This window comes from Acanthaster planci, linkage group LG20 (assembly GCF_054643075.1).
Source record: "Acanthaster planci isolate LZ-2023a linkage group LG20, COTS_SCS, whole genome shotgun sequence".
Taxonomy (NCBI): domain Eukaryota; kingdom Metazoa; phylum Echinodermata; class Asteroidea; order Valvatida; family Acanthasteridae; genus Acanthaster; species Acanthaster planci.
The window spans coordinates 958,712-976,173 of record NC_141796.1 but is presented as its reverse complement, the minus strand read 5'-3'; the positions used below and the strand labels follow the sequence as shown (position 1 = coordinate 976,173).

Here is a 17,462-nt window from a genome sequence, read left to right as displayed (position 1 = left end):
CCTTGAGGTCAAGTGAAAACACCATGAAAATGCAGTGAGCCCATCTAGGGGGCCTTCCTCATTAACTTTGCGGTGGGGCTAATCCTTTAAATTCTTGAAGGACTCCATTGTCTCATAAAAAGTACCATTATCTGTCTTCTTACTGTGGTGGTGACAGGTGTAAATGTACACTGAACACCCCAATCACAATGTTCGCATCCTTGCAATGTACATGTAATCCCGGCTAGGTTGTTCAAACACTACATCATGGCCTGTAGCTGAATGAGAACATTGTAGGGACTTCAGCAAAATGACTCCCCACAAATTATGTCACCTCACAGAAACATTTATTTCAATTTTGTGGCATATCTGTGATTTATATTTAATTTGCTTGAGTAGAGTTATACTCATGAATATTCTGGAAATTCATAATTCCCATGGCCATTTATGATTACTCATCGACAATTAAACAAGTCAGCACCGAGTGCACACTGTTATGCATGATGTTGGAGCAGAAAACACTAGTGCCAAAAAGAATGTTGAAATTTGGGGGAAGACGTGGACTAGTGAAAATTCTGCTTAAAGACTAGTAAAAAGCCATCACTGCTGCTTGTTATTCCACCACTTTGTATACAGTTTCACAGTCTTCTGGCAATTCCATAATTCGATGTGGTAACTTCACAACTTCACCACTCAATGTGTCTTTTGCCCACAAAAGTTGGAAATATTCATATGTCTTCTGGTATGTGGTCAAGGGGGGGGTGTTGTGACATCTAACACCAAGTTTCGTGGAATTTTATGAATCGTGTCACAGTTTAGAGCCGGGGAAAAAAACTTGTGTCCTTCCTCCATGGTTCTACATAAGCAAAATGTGCTTATCGACTGTTCAGCTGCATCCGGCAAATTTGAGTCATCGTACGTGTATCCATCTCTTCTCACAGCTCAAAAAGGAAAAATCAATCCTGTCTTTTCTAGGAAAGACAGGATCCTGTGTTCACAAAACACCTGCTTTACATTCACAACATGTGGAAAGAAAGTTTTGTGGTTTTTCACAAGTTCCCTTCGCATTCCGCTAATCACGGTTTCGAAAACACGCACGCAATATTGCTTCATCATGCAAGGTTTCCGCTGGTTCCCAGAGGCCCAGACCTAAACAGGGGTATTCAATCGCTCCTTTTGTTGGTAACTGCTACACTAATTCCTGGCTGTCTATCACACTAATCTTTTATTACGCTTTGACAGTTAAATCGCTGTTTTCCCATCTTCCACGGTGGGAAGCTGGACTGGTGTACCGTTATGAATAACAATAGGACCATAAGCTACGAAGATGTTGACGTGAAAAGTCCGTGAAACTGCTGTGAGCTAATCCGCTCCCAAGCTGATCAACTTTCCACCGTGAAAACGGGCTTACATTGCCTTGACAAAAATTTCACGGTGATTTAATAGTAAAACTGCATTTTCACGGTGTTGAAAGTTCATAGTGTCATGCTTCCCTTTCAATAATCCCAAACCACGCAGGCTTAAACTACGTAGTAAATATTAACCAGATGAGACAAGCACTATTATAGATTTGATATTTCATGTTCTTGCTTTCATTTCTACTCTCAACTTTTACAAATCAAGATTTAACGTAGCTTTTCAACTTCAATATCGCATGACCGACCAAATCTGTATTGGGCTGGTAACAATGAATAACATGACAAGGGACGTTTATCAGAAATCAAGATGGCGGGGTATCCAACGCTTGGTGGCGCTGTTAATTGTACATATAGCTGGTGGACTGAAACACATCATCCGGAGATTACGCTCGAGACGGGAACCAGTCTAACAGACGTCATCTGAACGTATTACATGTATTATAGGACCGGTATCGGGAAAAAGACCTTTTCACTGATAAATTCACGCACGCATGCACACAATGGCTTGGTGGCAAGGGCTCCGAATGTACAGGGGTGCGATTATCATTTTTCTCTCAAGTTTTCTGGCTTTGTGCAGTTTTTTTCTTCATAAAATCCCATGATGAAATCGTCTTTTAGTTTCTAATCTAAGCGGGATTTTTCCTGCTCAATCTCACGTGCACAGGAAAAATCACGATTGTAAATCTTTCCAGAGAGCACTAAAAATTTCGCTTAGATTAATAGCAAAAACGATTTAACGCCAAGGCAGCCATTTCTGCGCGTGCGCATGCGTGCATAATTATGAATATTTTAGTTAAAGGTCTATGAAACCGGCAGAATCCTGCTGATTTTACGCAAATGGGAAACGATGCCCGCTCCATGAACAAGGAGCTGATAAAGTAGGCCTATTTTGCTTTTACTTAGTCGTTACCAAAAGTAACTTCGCGGCATATTGTGCATATATTGTGTTTAATTAAAATTAAACACAAGAAATACTGATTTGAAATAGATTGCCGTAAAATGATTTATCGATGATAATAATTCAGTGGTGTAGCTAGGATTTTACCAGGGGGCACAGCAGGGGGAGGGCTCTGAGGGGGCGCCAGGAATTTGGGGGGGGGGGCACGTGCCCCCAGCCCCGCTCCCCCGTGTGGATACGCCACTGTTATCATTAAAAATAAATTTCAACACTGTGATGATCAACGGCGCTGGGAGGGCTTAGTAAGGGTTCTTCGCCTCCCCGCTGAAACCGTCAATTCATGTTAAAGCACCGGTATTGGCCCAATAATTCAGCATTCAGCATCCAATTGAAAGGAGTTATAGGCCCCACTCTTCCTTTTTCGGAAATGGTATCAACTTATTAAACCTAGCTACCAATTCGTCTGACAACCAAACAAATTAAAATGACATATGGATCTCGATAATCTGGTCCCGGTCGTCCATTTTCTTTTAGAATGCCAACCTTATGGAACTGCCCCCCCCCCCCGTTGTGACACCTCTATGTGTCTCTTCCCCGCCTCCAAAGGCTGTAGGTGAAAAAATGGGGAAAAAGTAAAAATACAACTTTACGCAGTGAATTCTTGCCGTTAACCATAAACCTGGTTGACAGAGTGAGGTCGCTCTTCATAGATTAAGGAAGTATAGTTCCCTGCACCGTCATTGCAAATGCCTATTTTCTGAAAGGGTGTTTCTCTGTAAGAGAGACACCGAACCAGCCTTACGTAAGACATGCAGAGAGAAAACATGTCATTCGTACGGTGATGAATCCTGTCGGTCGGTTCTTGAAGAATACCGCCGGTTTACGCCGCTTGACAGTGTTCTCAAGGCAGCTCCAAGGCAGGAGAACGACCGGCTTTGCAATGGCCAACAATTCCCGGCAAACGGCTGGTGTTTTAAGTGAGTTCCTTGGGTATTAAGATCGGAATATGGGATTGTCCAGTTTCCGGACACCGGACAGGAACTTTGCATGAAAACACGATCACCCGTGGCATGCCTGGCGATGACCATGATAACGATTAGTTTTTGTTGTTTTTTTTCTGAATTTTTTTGTAGTTATCTTGAAGAAGATGTCATAGGAAATGTTTTGATATAAATTTGGATTCCGTCAGACTTTGCAAAGCAAAAAAAAATCGGTTTTAAGCGGGGATAGTTTGAGATGTTTTTTGTAATCTGGCAGTGGGAATGCAGAGTAAACAATGATTGTTTTGTAGGCCTACACAAAAATGAGTGTGGATTTTAACTGAAAAGCTCAAATGCATTTTTGTAAAACCTTAGTCCTTATTTCAAATGCTAGCTTCACTTCAAATTTCAATTGGAAATTAAAATGGAGGAGCTACAGCGGCTGTAGGTGGGAGGGCACCCCCCCTGCTTCCCCCGCTAGTCGTGCTTGTGTGGCGGGTCTGATGAAATAATGCAAAGCATAGTTTTCTCTCTCGCTAGATGGAACAACCATTGCCGTGCAACGACAGTGTAGCATGCATAAAGGAAACGCACATTTCCTCCTTTTTTTCGGCAGTTATTGGCGATGAGATACTGAAAGGTCACACTCAAGACACAAACTCTTTCTTCCTGTGCAAGGAGCTGTATGACCTTGGGGTTAAAGTTGAAAGGGTGAGCTTAATACATGAAACCTAACAATTCCAGGACAGCAACAGATTTGCTGTATATAATCCTTGTGAGATAATTTTAGTTGTTCGTTGTTGATTGATCGGTGAGTCGAGTATCAGTGAAGAGGACAATACATGTACATGGTCATGGCAGGGAAATATTATTTTACGTGTCACTGAACATGCATCTAGTATGATCGATGAGTAACGATGCATTGTTGACCAGCAGGTAAAATTTGCTCTGTGACAAGTTTAACCCTCCTTTGGTTTTACAGCACAAATGTGCACGAGTGCCCACAGTCACTGGTGAGCAAGTAATTTCTATATGGAACTCAAACATGCACAGGTTCAGTGTGTACACAGTAGGTTGTCAGCACAAAATGACCCAGGGTCTTTTGTGCAGTCCTCATCACTGCATTTGGTTTACTGCACAATGATGCACAGGAAACAGTGAAGCACAGTTCTTGGGCAGCACAAAAGTGCAATCTGATATTCCTGTGAGGGACTGTTGGTGCAGTGCACAACACAACACAGCTGTGCTTCTTTGAGGTGTTCACCAAATGACCCAAAGAAAGACTTCAGCATAGGAGGGTTAAATTAATGTACTTTAGATGATGCACTTTTGAATGTGCTTAGGCCAACACAAACAAGTGTGCAAGCATGTCGTACATAGAGTGGACCTCTGCACAAAAGAAGTCCACATAATGCAGGCCAGGGTGCGATGGCGTAGTGTGGACTCGCACACGTCCACACAATGTTTGCTCCTCTCTGAAAAACATTTTCAGAGGCATTTGGGGGTCAAGGTTATCCGTGGCAAAATGAAGAGGAACAGTCCTAGAAATCATCATCAAAAATCCAGCTCAAAGGAGTTATCCTAGTTGGAAAAAAGGAGTATTTTCCTTAACCACAGGAGAACAAAGGAATGTCCACACTTTGTATGTAAAAGAGGTCTGTGTGCTTTGAATGTCAGGTTATATGCTAACTTGTCACATACATGTAGTTAATTTCACCTGCTGGTCAAGGATGCATTGTATTGTTACTTGTTCAGCCTTGACATTCAGCACATGATCAAGGTGTCATTGGAAAGAAGACTTTCAGGCCTTTTTTGAGACATGAGATGCTCAATAAGAAATGTGCTGTTTTCCTGTAAGTTATGGTTGAATTTTGGTTCCCTTTATTTTGAAACGCCTTGTATGAACACAGCTAAAATATTTTTCTGGGGTCAAGTTTGCATTTTTATTGCAGAGGCAAGGCACGATTTCATTTGTGTAAATTCAGTAAGAGTTAGTTCATGTATTCTGTTTGTTTCAGGCACTTTGTTCTCTGTAAAGATATATTTCTCTATATTCCGATTCATTCATCCTGTCTGACCTGTCTCTGGCGGTTTGTTAACTGTTTTCAGGTATTGGTCATCGGAGATGATGTCAAGACCATTGCGGATGAGATTGCCAAGTTCTCGTCCGCTTACACGCACGTTGTAACCTCCGGTGGCATCGGACCAACGCACGATGACATTACATTCGAAGGTAAACGCATCAATATTCTGGCCATGTTTTATAATGTGTTATTGCCTGTTTAATCCTCCCTCCTAAAAAAATTTAAAACCTTCTAAGTCACTCCCAGTGCATCATTGGTGTTGGAGTAGTTTTGAAAACGCAGTGTAATTACAATATATACAAAAGTACATCCTTTTTCTCCTTATTTGAATAAGTGCCGTCAACAGGCCGTTCAACTGTAAGGAAAAAACATTGACACAAGTTGTGATCCCCAGAGAGAAATTCCAAGCATTCAAATGTTATCCGAAACTTTCTTATTTGGCCAAGCGCAAAATGAAAGTAGTTTCTTGTCCCTACCTGCTTGTTTTTTTTCTCAACTCACATCACTTTTTTCTGCCTTGTTTATTCAGTTTACTAGATATTGGTGTGCAAAACAAATGAATTCACGTTTACCGGGGTACCATAGTTGTGATTATTCAAGAATTTTGGTTCCTTGTTTAATTGAAGTATACATGTATGAAGTTTCCCTTTGTTGTTTTTAGGCGTTGCCAAGGCGTTTGATGAGCCAATCCAGGCCCACCCAGAACTGGTCCGTCTCTGCAGGCATTACTTTGGCGATGACAAGGACCTGAGCTCGCCCGAACTCAAAATGGCTCACGTAAGAATGCAGAAATCCCAAACGTTGCCCATGGCTATGCAACTACAGGTTCTGTACACCTGCCTGTAGACTCTAACCAAGTTGATGGCTTTGAAATCTCAGTCTACACATGATATTTCATAATGCTTGAGCAAAGACTAAGGCTTGATTCAAGTCACCTCTAGCTGCGTTGACCACATTTTCTGATTGGATTTCAGGGGACATGCTTTTTTTTACCGATGCTCCCTATCTTGGTAGGAATTTATATTCATACATGTAATAATGAGAAGGCTATCACGTTGTGGCATGTCAGGAAGTGGGAATATGAACTCGTGGTGGTCTAGACCTGTGATGCCTACATGGACTGTTAGCTTTCAAGTAGAGATAAAATTGGAGGAATTTGCGCCTACAAATTACTTCCACCCGAGACTTTTTCAGCATAAATGTAACAGAAATCCAGTTGGTAGAGGCTTGTGTTGTGTGTCATTTCAGACATGAGAATGTTGAATCCAGTCAGCATATGATCAGTATTGGGGCTACTTTCCCAGTGTGAGATTATTGGAAAATTCAGCAACTGCCAAAAATCGAGAATATGACCTTGTCCGTACAGACAAAAAAAAGCCGTCCAGTCTGAAGAAGTGAAAAATGCAAATGACTGTCCCTAAATTTCCTGAACGTCATGTCCTGAAATGTTTACTTTCAAGCTTACATGATTTTTGTTTTTTCCACATGCCTGCCTAGGTGCCTAAGTCAGCGAGATTGTTGTACGGGGTGAACGAAACGACCGGTGAGCGACACCCTTACCCGTTGGTTTGTGTCCACAATGTGTATGTCTTTCCCGGTATACCGAAGCTTCTCAGGAGAGCATTCAAATCGCTCAAGGTGAGTATCTGTCTGGATCCCAAGTCAGGAAGACTTCTCTCACGAAGTCTGTGACTCAAATCAGACACTAGCCCGAGTCTCAGGCATTTTGATTGAGTCTCAGATCAGAGTGAGATATCTGGCATGTGACTCAAATCAGACAATAGCCCGAGTCTCAGGCATTTTGATTGAGTCTCAGATCAGAGTGAGATATCTGGCATGTGACTCAAATCAGACACTAGCCCGAGTCTCAGGCATTTTGATTGAGTCTCAGATCAGGGTGAGATATCTGGCATGTGACTCAAATCAGACACTAGCCCAAGTCTCAGGCATTTTGAGATATCTGGCATGTGACACAAATCAGACTCTTGTCCGAGATTCAGTCATCAAAAAATAAAAGCGCTGGCAGACTTAAGCCCGAGTCACCAAAAAGCGTGGCTTGAGTTAACCCAAAATAAAGTGAGTCAAGTTGTAACTGAGTCTGAGCATCTAATGGATAAAAATGAAGTTAATAGAAGACTGGTATTGGTTGTCGCATTGCGCACCCTAGACTGAGCTGTTCCAGCATGCTGACATGTCATTCCACATGCGAGAGATTTACATCAATCGCTGGGAGATGGACGTAACAGACATTCTCAACAACTTCAACACCGAGTACAAGGACACTGTCCTACTGGGCTCCTACCCCGAGCTTGACCACAGGTGAGCGGAAGAAGAGGATGTGACCTTTCACCTTTTTGCATCGTGAATGATGAATTCATTTTCCAAATCTGTTTTTGAGAATGTTCTGGAACAAGCATTAAACCCACAGTAGAATTTTTGTCACTGGTTCCTCCATCCCCCGTGTTCGTTTGACATTTGGGAATACAGGCATGAATACCGGGGAAGGCATAGTTGTTTGCCTGTTAAACAGTGAGATAAATAATGGACTGGTTCCCCGACCCTCCATTATATCCTAGACTAAAAAATACGAAGCAGGAACCAGTCTGGATGTTTGACGCCCCCCTGTATTTCCTCTTAATTTGAAGAAAATTTCCACCTCAATTGAGGAAATTTTAAAACCATGAAAATTGTGCATTTGAATTCACTTGGGAACAAGTATATTATATCCTCGTGTAATATTATATTATCTTTATTGACAGTTTTTATCATTGATTTGTGGTTTTTCCCAGCTATTTCAAAGTGAAGTTAACTCTAGAAACGAACAGCCAGGAGACTGTCGACAAAGCACATGCTAAACTCATTCAAATGCTTCCAAAAGGTGGGATATCTTTTCTCTTTTACGCTTTTTGGCCCCAAGTAAAGGTAACTAACGTATTTGATATTTCATGTTGACCGCCTACTTTCCGTTTGTAACAAAATATTCGTATATTTGGATCCAGTTGGATCCTGTGACAGCAACCTCTCCACACCTCACTGCCCTCTACACACCGTATAAGCTGTCTAATCACTGAACCCTCTGCAGTCTCCTGACGATGGACAGTGCATACTGTCCGAAGCATTGAGTACCACCGGTTCTTTTCAGAGCCCCACATGCTCAAAAAGAGAGATACCCCTATATGGGTCATTCCATGAAGTTCGGGCACTGTTTGTGACGGCGTCCCTTGTTACATCGGTAACTTTAATGGCCCATTATTTTCATATTACAACAGATTAAGTCATTATTATTCAGCAAAGATGAAGCACATCACTACATGAACCTAGCAGATTTAGAACAATGTCAATTTAGAATCCACATGCAGGGACAAAAGATGTTTATTTTCACTGATGTAACAAGGGACGCCTGGACTTCATGTGTGTGCAAAACAAATGGAGGTTTGGCGTAATGAAATGCTCGCTGCAGATAGATCAAGGGGCACTCAATTTTGTAACCTGTCATTTGTGCCTCTGTGTGCACAGATAGCCAGATGTCGTTAATGTGTCCTTTGGTGCTTAGTGTTTAACCTTAGAAGGCCTGGGAGGGGGTGGATCCGCCTCCTCAGAATTTTTCCGAGTATTGCTGCAGGGCACTTTTTTCAGGAGCTTAGTTTTTACGGAGCTTTAGAGGAAATCTGTAATTTGGACAGCAACTTGATGAAAATTGAATAGTTATACCATTCTTGTGTAGTGTGCAATCTTCAATTCATCTCCCCCTCCCGGCTGTGAGATGGGCCAAAATATCTGGGCTTTGAGGGTAAATCGAGGTCATTTCTTTACAGAGTTTATCGTCAGTTACGACAAGGACCCGGTAGGCAACTCGGTCCAGAGGTTACAGCAGCTTCTGGTGGCCCCTGAATCAGCACATATTTCGGGTTTTGTGGGCCCCGCAATGAGCATAGTTGAGGAGGCCCTTGACCGGTACCCCTTGTCGTCTATCTGTCTCGGTTTCAACGGAGGTAAAGATTGCACGGCGCTCCTGCATCTCGTCCACACAGTTATAAAAAGGTATACTTTGTTTTTCTTTTTCTATCCGGACATTGATTTCAACAGGGGTGCTGAGTTTCAGGCTGTCCGCTTCATATGTGGACAAGAGATGGCTTAGGCTTAGTCGATTTGTATAACTGAATATTCATATGTTTGAATTTCAATTCATTTGGGTTGTACCGAGCTCCCAGAAAAGTTGAAATAAACATTTTTTTTACGAAAAGTAACAAAAGCAAAACTTTAGAAAAGACTTTTTGGCCTTATTGTTTTTTGTTTAGCTGGCTTTAGAATGCAAGTTTGTACCCAAATCATGTAGTTTTTTCTCTTCTAGGTTATTGATTTTTACCGCAGAATAAGTGATTTTGAAACTAAATATTTAAGCATTTGGTCAAGGACGGAATATTCCAATAATCAGCATACCCCAGAGATGGTGTACTTTTTAATACACAACACACACAGGGGCACTTACGTTTGGCCAGCAGCACGCTCAGCACGTACGACCCTCAGAATTTACTGTCTGTGTGTGCCTGCCAGGCGCTCATTACAATATCCCTTACCAGCTAGTCGATTCTTCAGCACGGAGCAGAATGTCAGAATTGCTGCCGTTTTATTTTAGAATAACGAAACTCTGGTATTCCACCTCCACTCAAGACCTGAGAGAGTAGCAGATGAGTTGAACAGCTCTCGTCACTTCTATGTAAACTTGTAACAAGTTTCCGTTTTGCCGTTAGGAAGTTGCCACAGCAAGAAGAGCCGTTGCAGATTTTATACGTCGACACCAAGCGCTCGTTTCCAGAGCTGGAGACTTTCATCACCGAATCCGTCCAGAGGTAGGCATGGTGATGCTGTGTTAAACAGAAAATTTGACCGGAGCAGGATTCGAACCATTGCCCAGCAGAAAACCACACCAACACTCTACCAGGTCCAAGCAAGTCTGATCATGCACTGATTTCTTTTTTAAATCACAGATCAACTTGTCTTGACTAGTGTGTGGTGAAGTCCCGCTCAAATTTCTTCAGCAGAAATTCATTCGCAAAATCACATTTTGACCATCATTAATTTGCTTATTTTCATTCACTCTTGACGGTTTTCAGCAGTTTGATGATTTTTTCACCATTTTGCATTTGTTTTCATGTCGTTGGTTCCCCCCTGCACTTAACGTTGGAACAAAGCTGTTGGAAACGTTGCTTACCACAGAATTCCGCGCTTACAATCTCCATTCTGCGCTAACCCTTAAAAGCACAGAATCCTTAGTTTAATGCGCACAAGCCAAAATTCCTTACTAACCCATGAAATACGTTTGCAGCGCCGTGAAATTGGGCCCAGGTGATGATTTCATGGATATTTCATTTGCCTCCAACTTCACCCCTGCTCAGTTTCCATTTCTTATAAAGGCATTGTATGACTCTAAGTGTGGAAAGGTTCTCGCGATTTGCCAAATACATCGCAAAGCCTGTGTAATACTTCAAAGTCAGAGGGAGGTCGCTCGTGCTACTTTTAAAATCTTAAAGGAATCTGGCTAAGTGCAAATCAATCAGAACATTGAAATTCTTCAACCCACATAATGTTCATTTTCAACGGGATGCCAACATGATTGATACATCTAAACAAGGAGTTTGTTTTGCTCTTTCTAGCACAGCTTGAAACTAAACTGAAACTTCACCTTAAGACTCAGTTTGTAAGATCTATGGTCACAGTGCCGTTTTTTCATTTTTTTTAGGTATAACCTGAAAGTATTGAGGGTTACTGGACCTATCAAGGAGGCCTTGCAAGTGTTAAAAGAGCAGAACCCCCGGATCCAAGCGGTTTTCATGGGAACGAGGCAGTCCGATCCGTACGCAAGTAAGTCAGTGAAGAAATGAGGTGCTAGGAAGCAATGTGGTCCTTCCAACAGGGCATGTACAAAGCTAAGTGCAGTCCAGGTCATTTTGGAACTGCAAAATGCCTGCAGGAAGTCTTCCTCGATCAGAGTAGCCATGTGACAACTCACACGCCTGTTTTGTCCTGATGTTGCCTTGGTTTTTCATAAGAGCAAACTGGCTCATTCGCAGAGCCATGAGGGTTGCGACATGAGTGTCACCATTGTCAGAAGCCATCTGGCAGGTGTATGCATCAGTGCCCATGGACAGTCGATATAAAATAGCTAGTCACTCCAAAGCACACATAAAGAGCAGCCATTTTGTCTCCAAAATCTGAAGCCAGCGCTACTCATTTTATATACACTTTTGCCCATTCATAGTGCAGAGCGCCACCAAGAGTTTGCCATAAGAGGCCACTTTTCAGTCTCTTAGTTGACGCCTCGTATATTTTCCTGCAGTCTAGGCAACTCAATCCATTTTGTCAGCCTAGGTGGGAATTGAACCCATGCCAATCGGACTCCAAATGTTTGGTTTCCACCTCTAGACCAGCTGGGTGCCTTCTCGATGACAGACAGCAATTGGCCACAGTACATGCGCGTCAATCCCATGCTGCATTGGAGCTATCACGACGTCTGGGAATTCCTCCGAACGTTGTTCGTGCCGTACTGCAGACTCTACGACAAGGGGTAAGAGTGTTTGCAGATAACCTAATATTGCTCCGTCAGATAAATTCCATCCGTGACCAAATTGACATTGATTTTACTTTTTGGCTTGGGGATTCGCGGCAAATGAAGTTAAACAAGTCAAAATGCTTCATCTTCAGTATGAAACAGAAAAGGCCTTTTCAAATAGACAAACTTTGTGGTTGATGTAGAGTTGGAAACTGGCAATGATTCACACTTGAATCTTCCCAGACCAGGGTTGAGATTTTGTCAACTCAGGTTGAAAAATCGTTCGTGCTTATCTCCGGGATGAACGTGCCCCAACAAGCTCGGTTCGCATGAACCAATGTAAAACAAGGCCAATGTTCAACTCTGGCTTGAAAAATCAAATTTTCAACCCAGGTCAGTCATAGGTTCACCCAGGGTTGAATTTAACCCGGGTTGAGATTGTAGTGTGAAAAGACCTAATAGAGACTTTGCACGGCAGCCATCTTGTTGGGCAGTTCTTTTGTTCCACAAGGAAGCTTCGATCCTTTGTGTATACCATGTGGAACCAAAACACTGGCCATCAAGATGGCAGCAATGCAAACCTCTGTAGTGTGAGGACTTTTGGGGTGTGGTCACCCAAGAATCTTGACCATTCTTGTTCTCCGCCTTGGCTCTTCAGCTACACGTCAGTGGGCAGCAAGGAAGGGACGGACCCCAACCCAGCACTCCGCTACATCAACAGCCGAGGCGAGGTGTGCTACCATCCTGCCTACATGCTGCAAGATGGCACAGACGAAAGGACAGGACGGAAACGCTCAGTCAGTCAGAGCTGCACCGACACCAGTCCATGACACAGTGCCGAGGCATGTGAGGTCACTGGCGTACCTGCCGTTAGATTTAGAACTCTCCCGAGTTTTAAGTTTCCAAATATAGGGTGTTTCGATTTTCATGAAAAGGGGGAAAAATTAAAGAAGTCTTAGCAAAAGAGGGCACTCCTTTTAGAGAAAAGAGGGTACTAGTTTCAGAAGAAAAGGGGGCGATATTTTCAGAAAAAAGAGGGTGCTTGTTTTAGAAAAGAAAGAGGGCGCTATTTTCAGAAAGAAGAGGGCGCTATTTCCAAAAGGAGGGTGCTAGTTTCACAAAAAAGAGGGCGCTATTTTCAGAAAAAGCACTAGTTTCAGGAAAAAGAGGGCGCTATTTTACGAAAAAAAGAGGGCGCTATTTGCTATGTCAAAATGGCAGTTGTTATACATACATGTGTGTGCACATGTACAAAATATCTTCCCTCGCATGGCTGCTCATCTTGCTTAAGACTCCTGAAATTGTTGTCCAGACATTTTTCAATATTGCCATGTATGCACCAGAGCACCCGCTCTTCGGTCGAGTTTGGGCGGCCTGTTCTTGACACGGGCTTCTTGTTTTTGCGCTCGAACGGCAGGAACACGAATCAAGAACACTGTTCTCGGAACAGGATCACACACCACCTCTTCATCAGAGTTGCACAGGAACACAAGGAAAACCTCGTGAGATTTTGATTTTTGAACAGTTGCAAAAAATAAAGAAATGGCTTACAAAGTCGTAGCCAATAGGAAGTTTTGCAAAATTAACATTAATTATTTTCCAAAGCACAGAAGTGAATGTTCCTGTTTAAATAGACCTGAACTCAGCCCAGTTATCCAAACATTCACTCTCGAATAACACACATGGATGCCGTCATGTAGCTTGCCAGGGATAACCAGTTGTACGTTCGAGTGGCCGACCCAAGAACAACAAATCAAGGTGTTTGTGCACATACAAGAACAAGCCGCCCGTCTTCATGTCTAGCGTACTTTAAAGCCAATCTGTATATTGCTGACCCTATCCAAATGCACATTGGGTTGACAGATCTCACACATTGTGATTGGCCAACACGTTGCAAACTCTTGGAGGCGCACTATTGTGCAACGCCCGTATTGAACGCTTATTTCCAGGATGCAAGATTTAAAATAACTTGCTCCGTAAACCCCCAGAGATCGAGGCCTCTTCGAACCATTGCCCGGGCGAACAGAGGGAGCTACCACGGCTATCCCACAACCGATCTTTTAGAAACGTGGCATGCATTCTGTCGCGCTCACCATGACTACAGATTCAGTCCCGTCCATTAGGGAGTTGCTGAAATAGTCATATAGTTCAAGGCCTCATGCATGCTGGCATGCGCGCATTGAACACGCCAGTGATGTATCCCGGGGGGGGGGTAAGTTTCTTCCGGAGACATAGTGCCATTTGGACATGTCATGTGTAGAATTGGAAGCTCTACCACTTTCGAAATGGTGCTACCAATATTGGGGGGGCAGTGAAGAAGTTTAATGGGTGAAAAAATTTTTGCAGTGTCAATGTTTGGATTAAAAAAAATCCATGTTGTCCCCCGGCTATCCAAAACCTTGATGCGCCACTGGAGTACGCCAATGGAAGACAAATCACATTCTTGGCTGACCTGTCGTCGCAAATCGCTTTAGATACTAAGTTCCAAGGCATTTGTTTTGCCTCATTGAATGGATGGCAGCCCTGCTAAGGAATTGTTTCTTTGAATATATTCAGCTCTGTTAAAGTTTCAAACTCAGGGGAAGGAGTATCATTCATTTTGGTATTCTGATCAGTGGACGTTAAGATTGCAGGGTGTCAGTATGTTGGGCGCTGTTCCTGAATCAACAGCCAAAAATTGTAAATACTGAAGGAAATTGTCAGGGAGGTTAATACGATTCCATGTTATGATCATGTGACCGAAATCGTAAACTCCACGTTAGTAAGGTGAAACAAATACAAGGTTTGGAGCAGAAATTACGCCATGAATTTGTGTTGGAAAATTGCATTAACTCTTTTAATCCCCAAACATTTTATTGAAGCATTTAAAATATTGGGGAAAAACGTTTAGTGATTTTTTTCTTGGTATCAAGTGTAGTGTCGTCGAAAATTGAAAGATTTGTTCTAGCCGTTTCACCGAACCGCTTCAGTGGCAAATTTATGACAAACCTAACGGCACTGACAGTGAGTATACAGTCACGTGATAATGTGTCAAACTTGAGCCGATCTCACAAACCTCGTTCATCTTGCAATTCATCTAAAATTAAGACGAGTTGGTAAGAAAGTTAGGACGTACTGAATGCATCTTAAGTTTCGTGAAATCGACCCTAGCTTGGACGAGTTGTGTGAAAAGACTCGCCTAAGACGCGTCTTGTTGTTGAAGGCGGCAAGTTTGCTGGCAGAGAAAGTGAATACAAGTATATGGCTCGTGTAATATCGAAAACTTTGTTTTTACAAGAGTAGGGCGATCCACAATAGTGCGCCTCCAAGAGTTTGCAACGCGTTGGCCAATCACAACGCGCGAAATTTGTCGACCCTTTCCAAACGCGCATTCGGTCGGCAGATTTCGCGCATTTTGATTGGCCAACGCGTTGTAGGCCTACCCGTGGTGTGGTAAAATAAACCACCGCATACCAATTTAAGGCAGTTAATTTTAGCATATTATAAAGCCTGCATAATTGCGTTATCTGATATGTGGGACATCGATCACGTGTCACTGATAATTAATAACCGTCCATGTCCAAACTCACGGTGCGTAAACGCACCCCAAATACAGATGTTCTGTTCCATACCGAACAAAACTTTATTAGACAGGCAAACCGTCTTGGAGGCGCGCTATTGTGAAACGCTTGTATTCTTCGGTTGTGGTTGTATATTGTAATTCGACCAGCAGAATTAGAAGCCATTACTGCGGTGGACAGGTGGTACGCGCGCGTTACATGCCTCCTCGACCAATAGGGTGTCGTGATTTGCCAAATGCACGCGCGCGTCAAGCTGAAGAATGTGCGTGTGAGTGCGGTGCCACCGCAGTTACGGCGTCTAATTGGATTTGTATATATATTGAGTCATTTTATACATTTGGAGTCCAAGAAACTGTGACTTGTTTGTGTCTATTTTTCACTCGACCAAGTGTGTTATGTTACATAAAAAAATATAATTGAAATTGACTTCGAACAATTTTTACTTGTTTGGCAGATGCGTCTTACTTTTACCACTTTTAAAAATCAAATGTGTTCCACTCTTACACAATCGTATTACAGATGTGACGGGGACACGAGGAAAAAAAATGGACCCCAAATTTATAGTATGACTCGATTGCTGCAAGTTATTTTTCCTATGTGTCCCTGTATGTAAAGCAAGATTGAGATAAAGAATATTTTTTTTCATGGTTTCATAAAATAACGATGATGATTTACATTTGTAAGTAAGCGTGTATATTCCAAACGAATCGACCGTCAGGATTCAATGTCAAAATCCAAAATGTGGAAATGTGAAAGTGGTTGATATTTTTATTGCTCTTGTGAAATATATGCACTGTGGATATTACGTTGAAGCTGTATTTAAGTAATTGTACTTTAAAATCCTCTTTCACCCAGTTTATAAGCAAGATCCTCCTATGTAATTGACAACTGACTTCAAAGTGGGACTTTGCTCAGTTAGTTATGTGCCAAAGTTCTGAATGTGCACAAATTTTCTGAGCTGATCTCGAAGAACAAACATTCTGCGCATGAATATTTCAAAGAAGCAAACGAAAAGAGGCAGGTTCTTGTCTTTTAGCCCTTTTGTCTAGAAAGATTTGGGTGATTGTGTTTGTCGTTTAGATTGTTTTTGCTGCCTTAGATTTCCCGATGTCATGTATCGGTATTCACGAAGTTGAACGATTCCTTTTAATGTGCATTTACAGTTTGGCACTTCCGATGCATATATTCCAAGTTGTCTTCATATGCAGTTGCTCTGCAGCGTTTGCCCTCCACATCAAACATAGATTCCATCACTTGAATCAAGACTTGCAAAACTAGTGCAGTGCGTCATTGAATGTAATTGCTCCATAGTTAAATGGGAAAGGGTCGTACACATTTCCAGAACTGTCTTTAACTAACTTAGTGCGATTCACCGAGGGATTGGCGCTGCTGCGAGTTTTGGCCTGCATCATTTGATTATTGAAATACAACTTCCGAACACTATCTTTTAAGAAGTAGTGGTTTGGCATAGTGGACATGCACTCTACCTCTCAGTAAGCACGTTGCGGGTTCGATCCCCGCTGGTGCCAATTGTGAGGGGTTTTACTTCTTTTTCCTTTTAGTAAAATTGACTCGGTAAAAAATAATAATATTCTTTCCTCTTATCCTGCTTCTTATCCTGCTGGCCGTGGATCGTCTTCTGCGACAGGTCTTCGTCCTGGGCGGGACTCGAACCAGGGACCCTTCGCTCTCCCGGCAGCACCCTTACCGCTTGCGCTGTTTGGGTCCCCAAACAGAGAACCGAATACCATATATTTATCTAAAAGATTCCCCTCAGTCAGGAAAAAAAGAAAAAGGTCCACCCCCGGACTCGAACCCACGTCGTGTGACTCCAAGTCCGACGCATTTCCACGACACTACCGCGGCATGCAAAATTTCGACGAAAATTCGAATACTTATACTTTCATTTGGGACTTAGTAATTCGGACAGAAATAAGCGGTTGGATAGCTGAGGCACGTTGTTGACAAATCTTCAACGCGGAAAGCTTCAAAC

The 17,462-nt window shown here is 42.5% G+C and overlaps 2 protein-coding genes across 2 annotated transcripts in view; both read left to right on the top strand.

Annotated features, from left to right (window-relative positions):
• LOC110975439 (phosphatidylinositol-glycan-specific phospholipase D-like) overlaps positions 1-3,910 on the top strand; it is a 49,516-nt gene extending 45,606 nt beyond the window's left edge. The window contains exon 26 of the mRNA XM_087130416.1: positions 3,892-3,910. The gene's annotated coding sequence lies outside the window, so the exon portion shown is untranslated. The remainder of the gene's footprint in view (positions 1-3,891) is intronic.
• Positions 3,080-16,504, top strand: LOC110975440 (bifunctional FAD diphosphatase/FAD synthase-like). The gene is made up of 12 exons (XM_022227944.2): positions 3,080-3,272; positions 3,892-3,986; positions 5,385-5,508; positions 6,021-6,136; positions 6,857-6,997; positions 7,527-7,678; positions 8,149-8,237; positions 9,175-9,400; positions 10,111-10,209; positions 11,100-11,221; positions 11,783-11,924; positions 12,568-16,504. The coding sequence occupies exons 1-12, from the start codon at positions 3,137-3,139 to the stop codon at positions 12,737-12,739; spliced, it is 1,614 nt and encodes a 537-aa protein (XP_022083636.2). The 5' UTR covers positions 3,080-3,136; the 3' UTR covers positions 12,740-16,504.
• Positions 16,505-17,462: the final 958 nt, after the last annotated feature.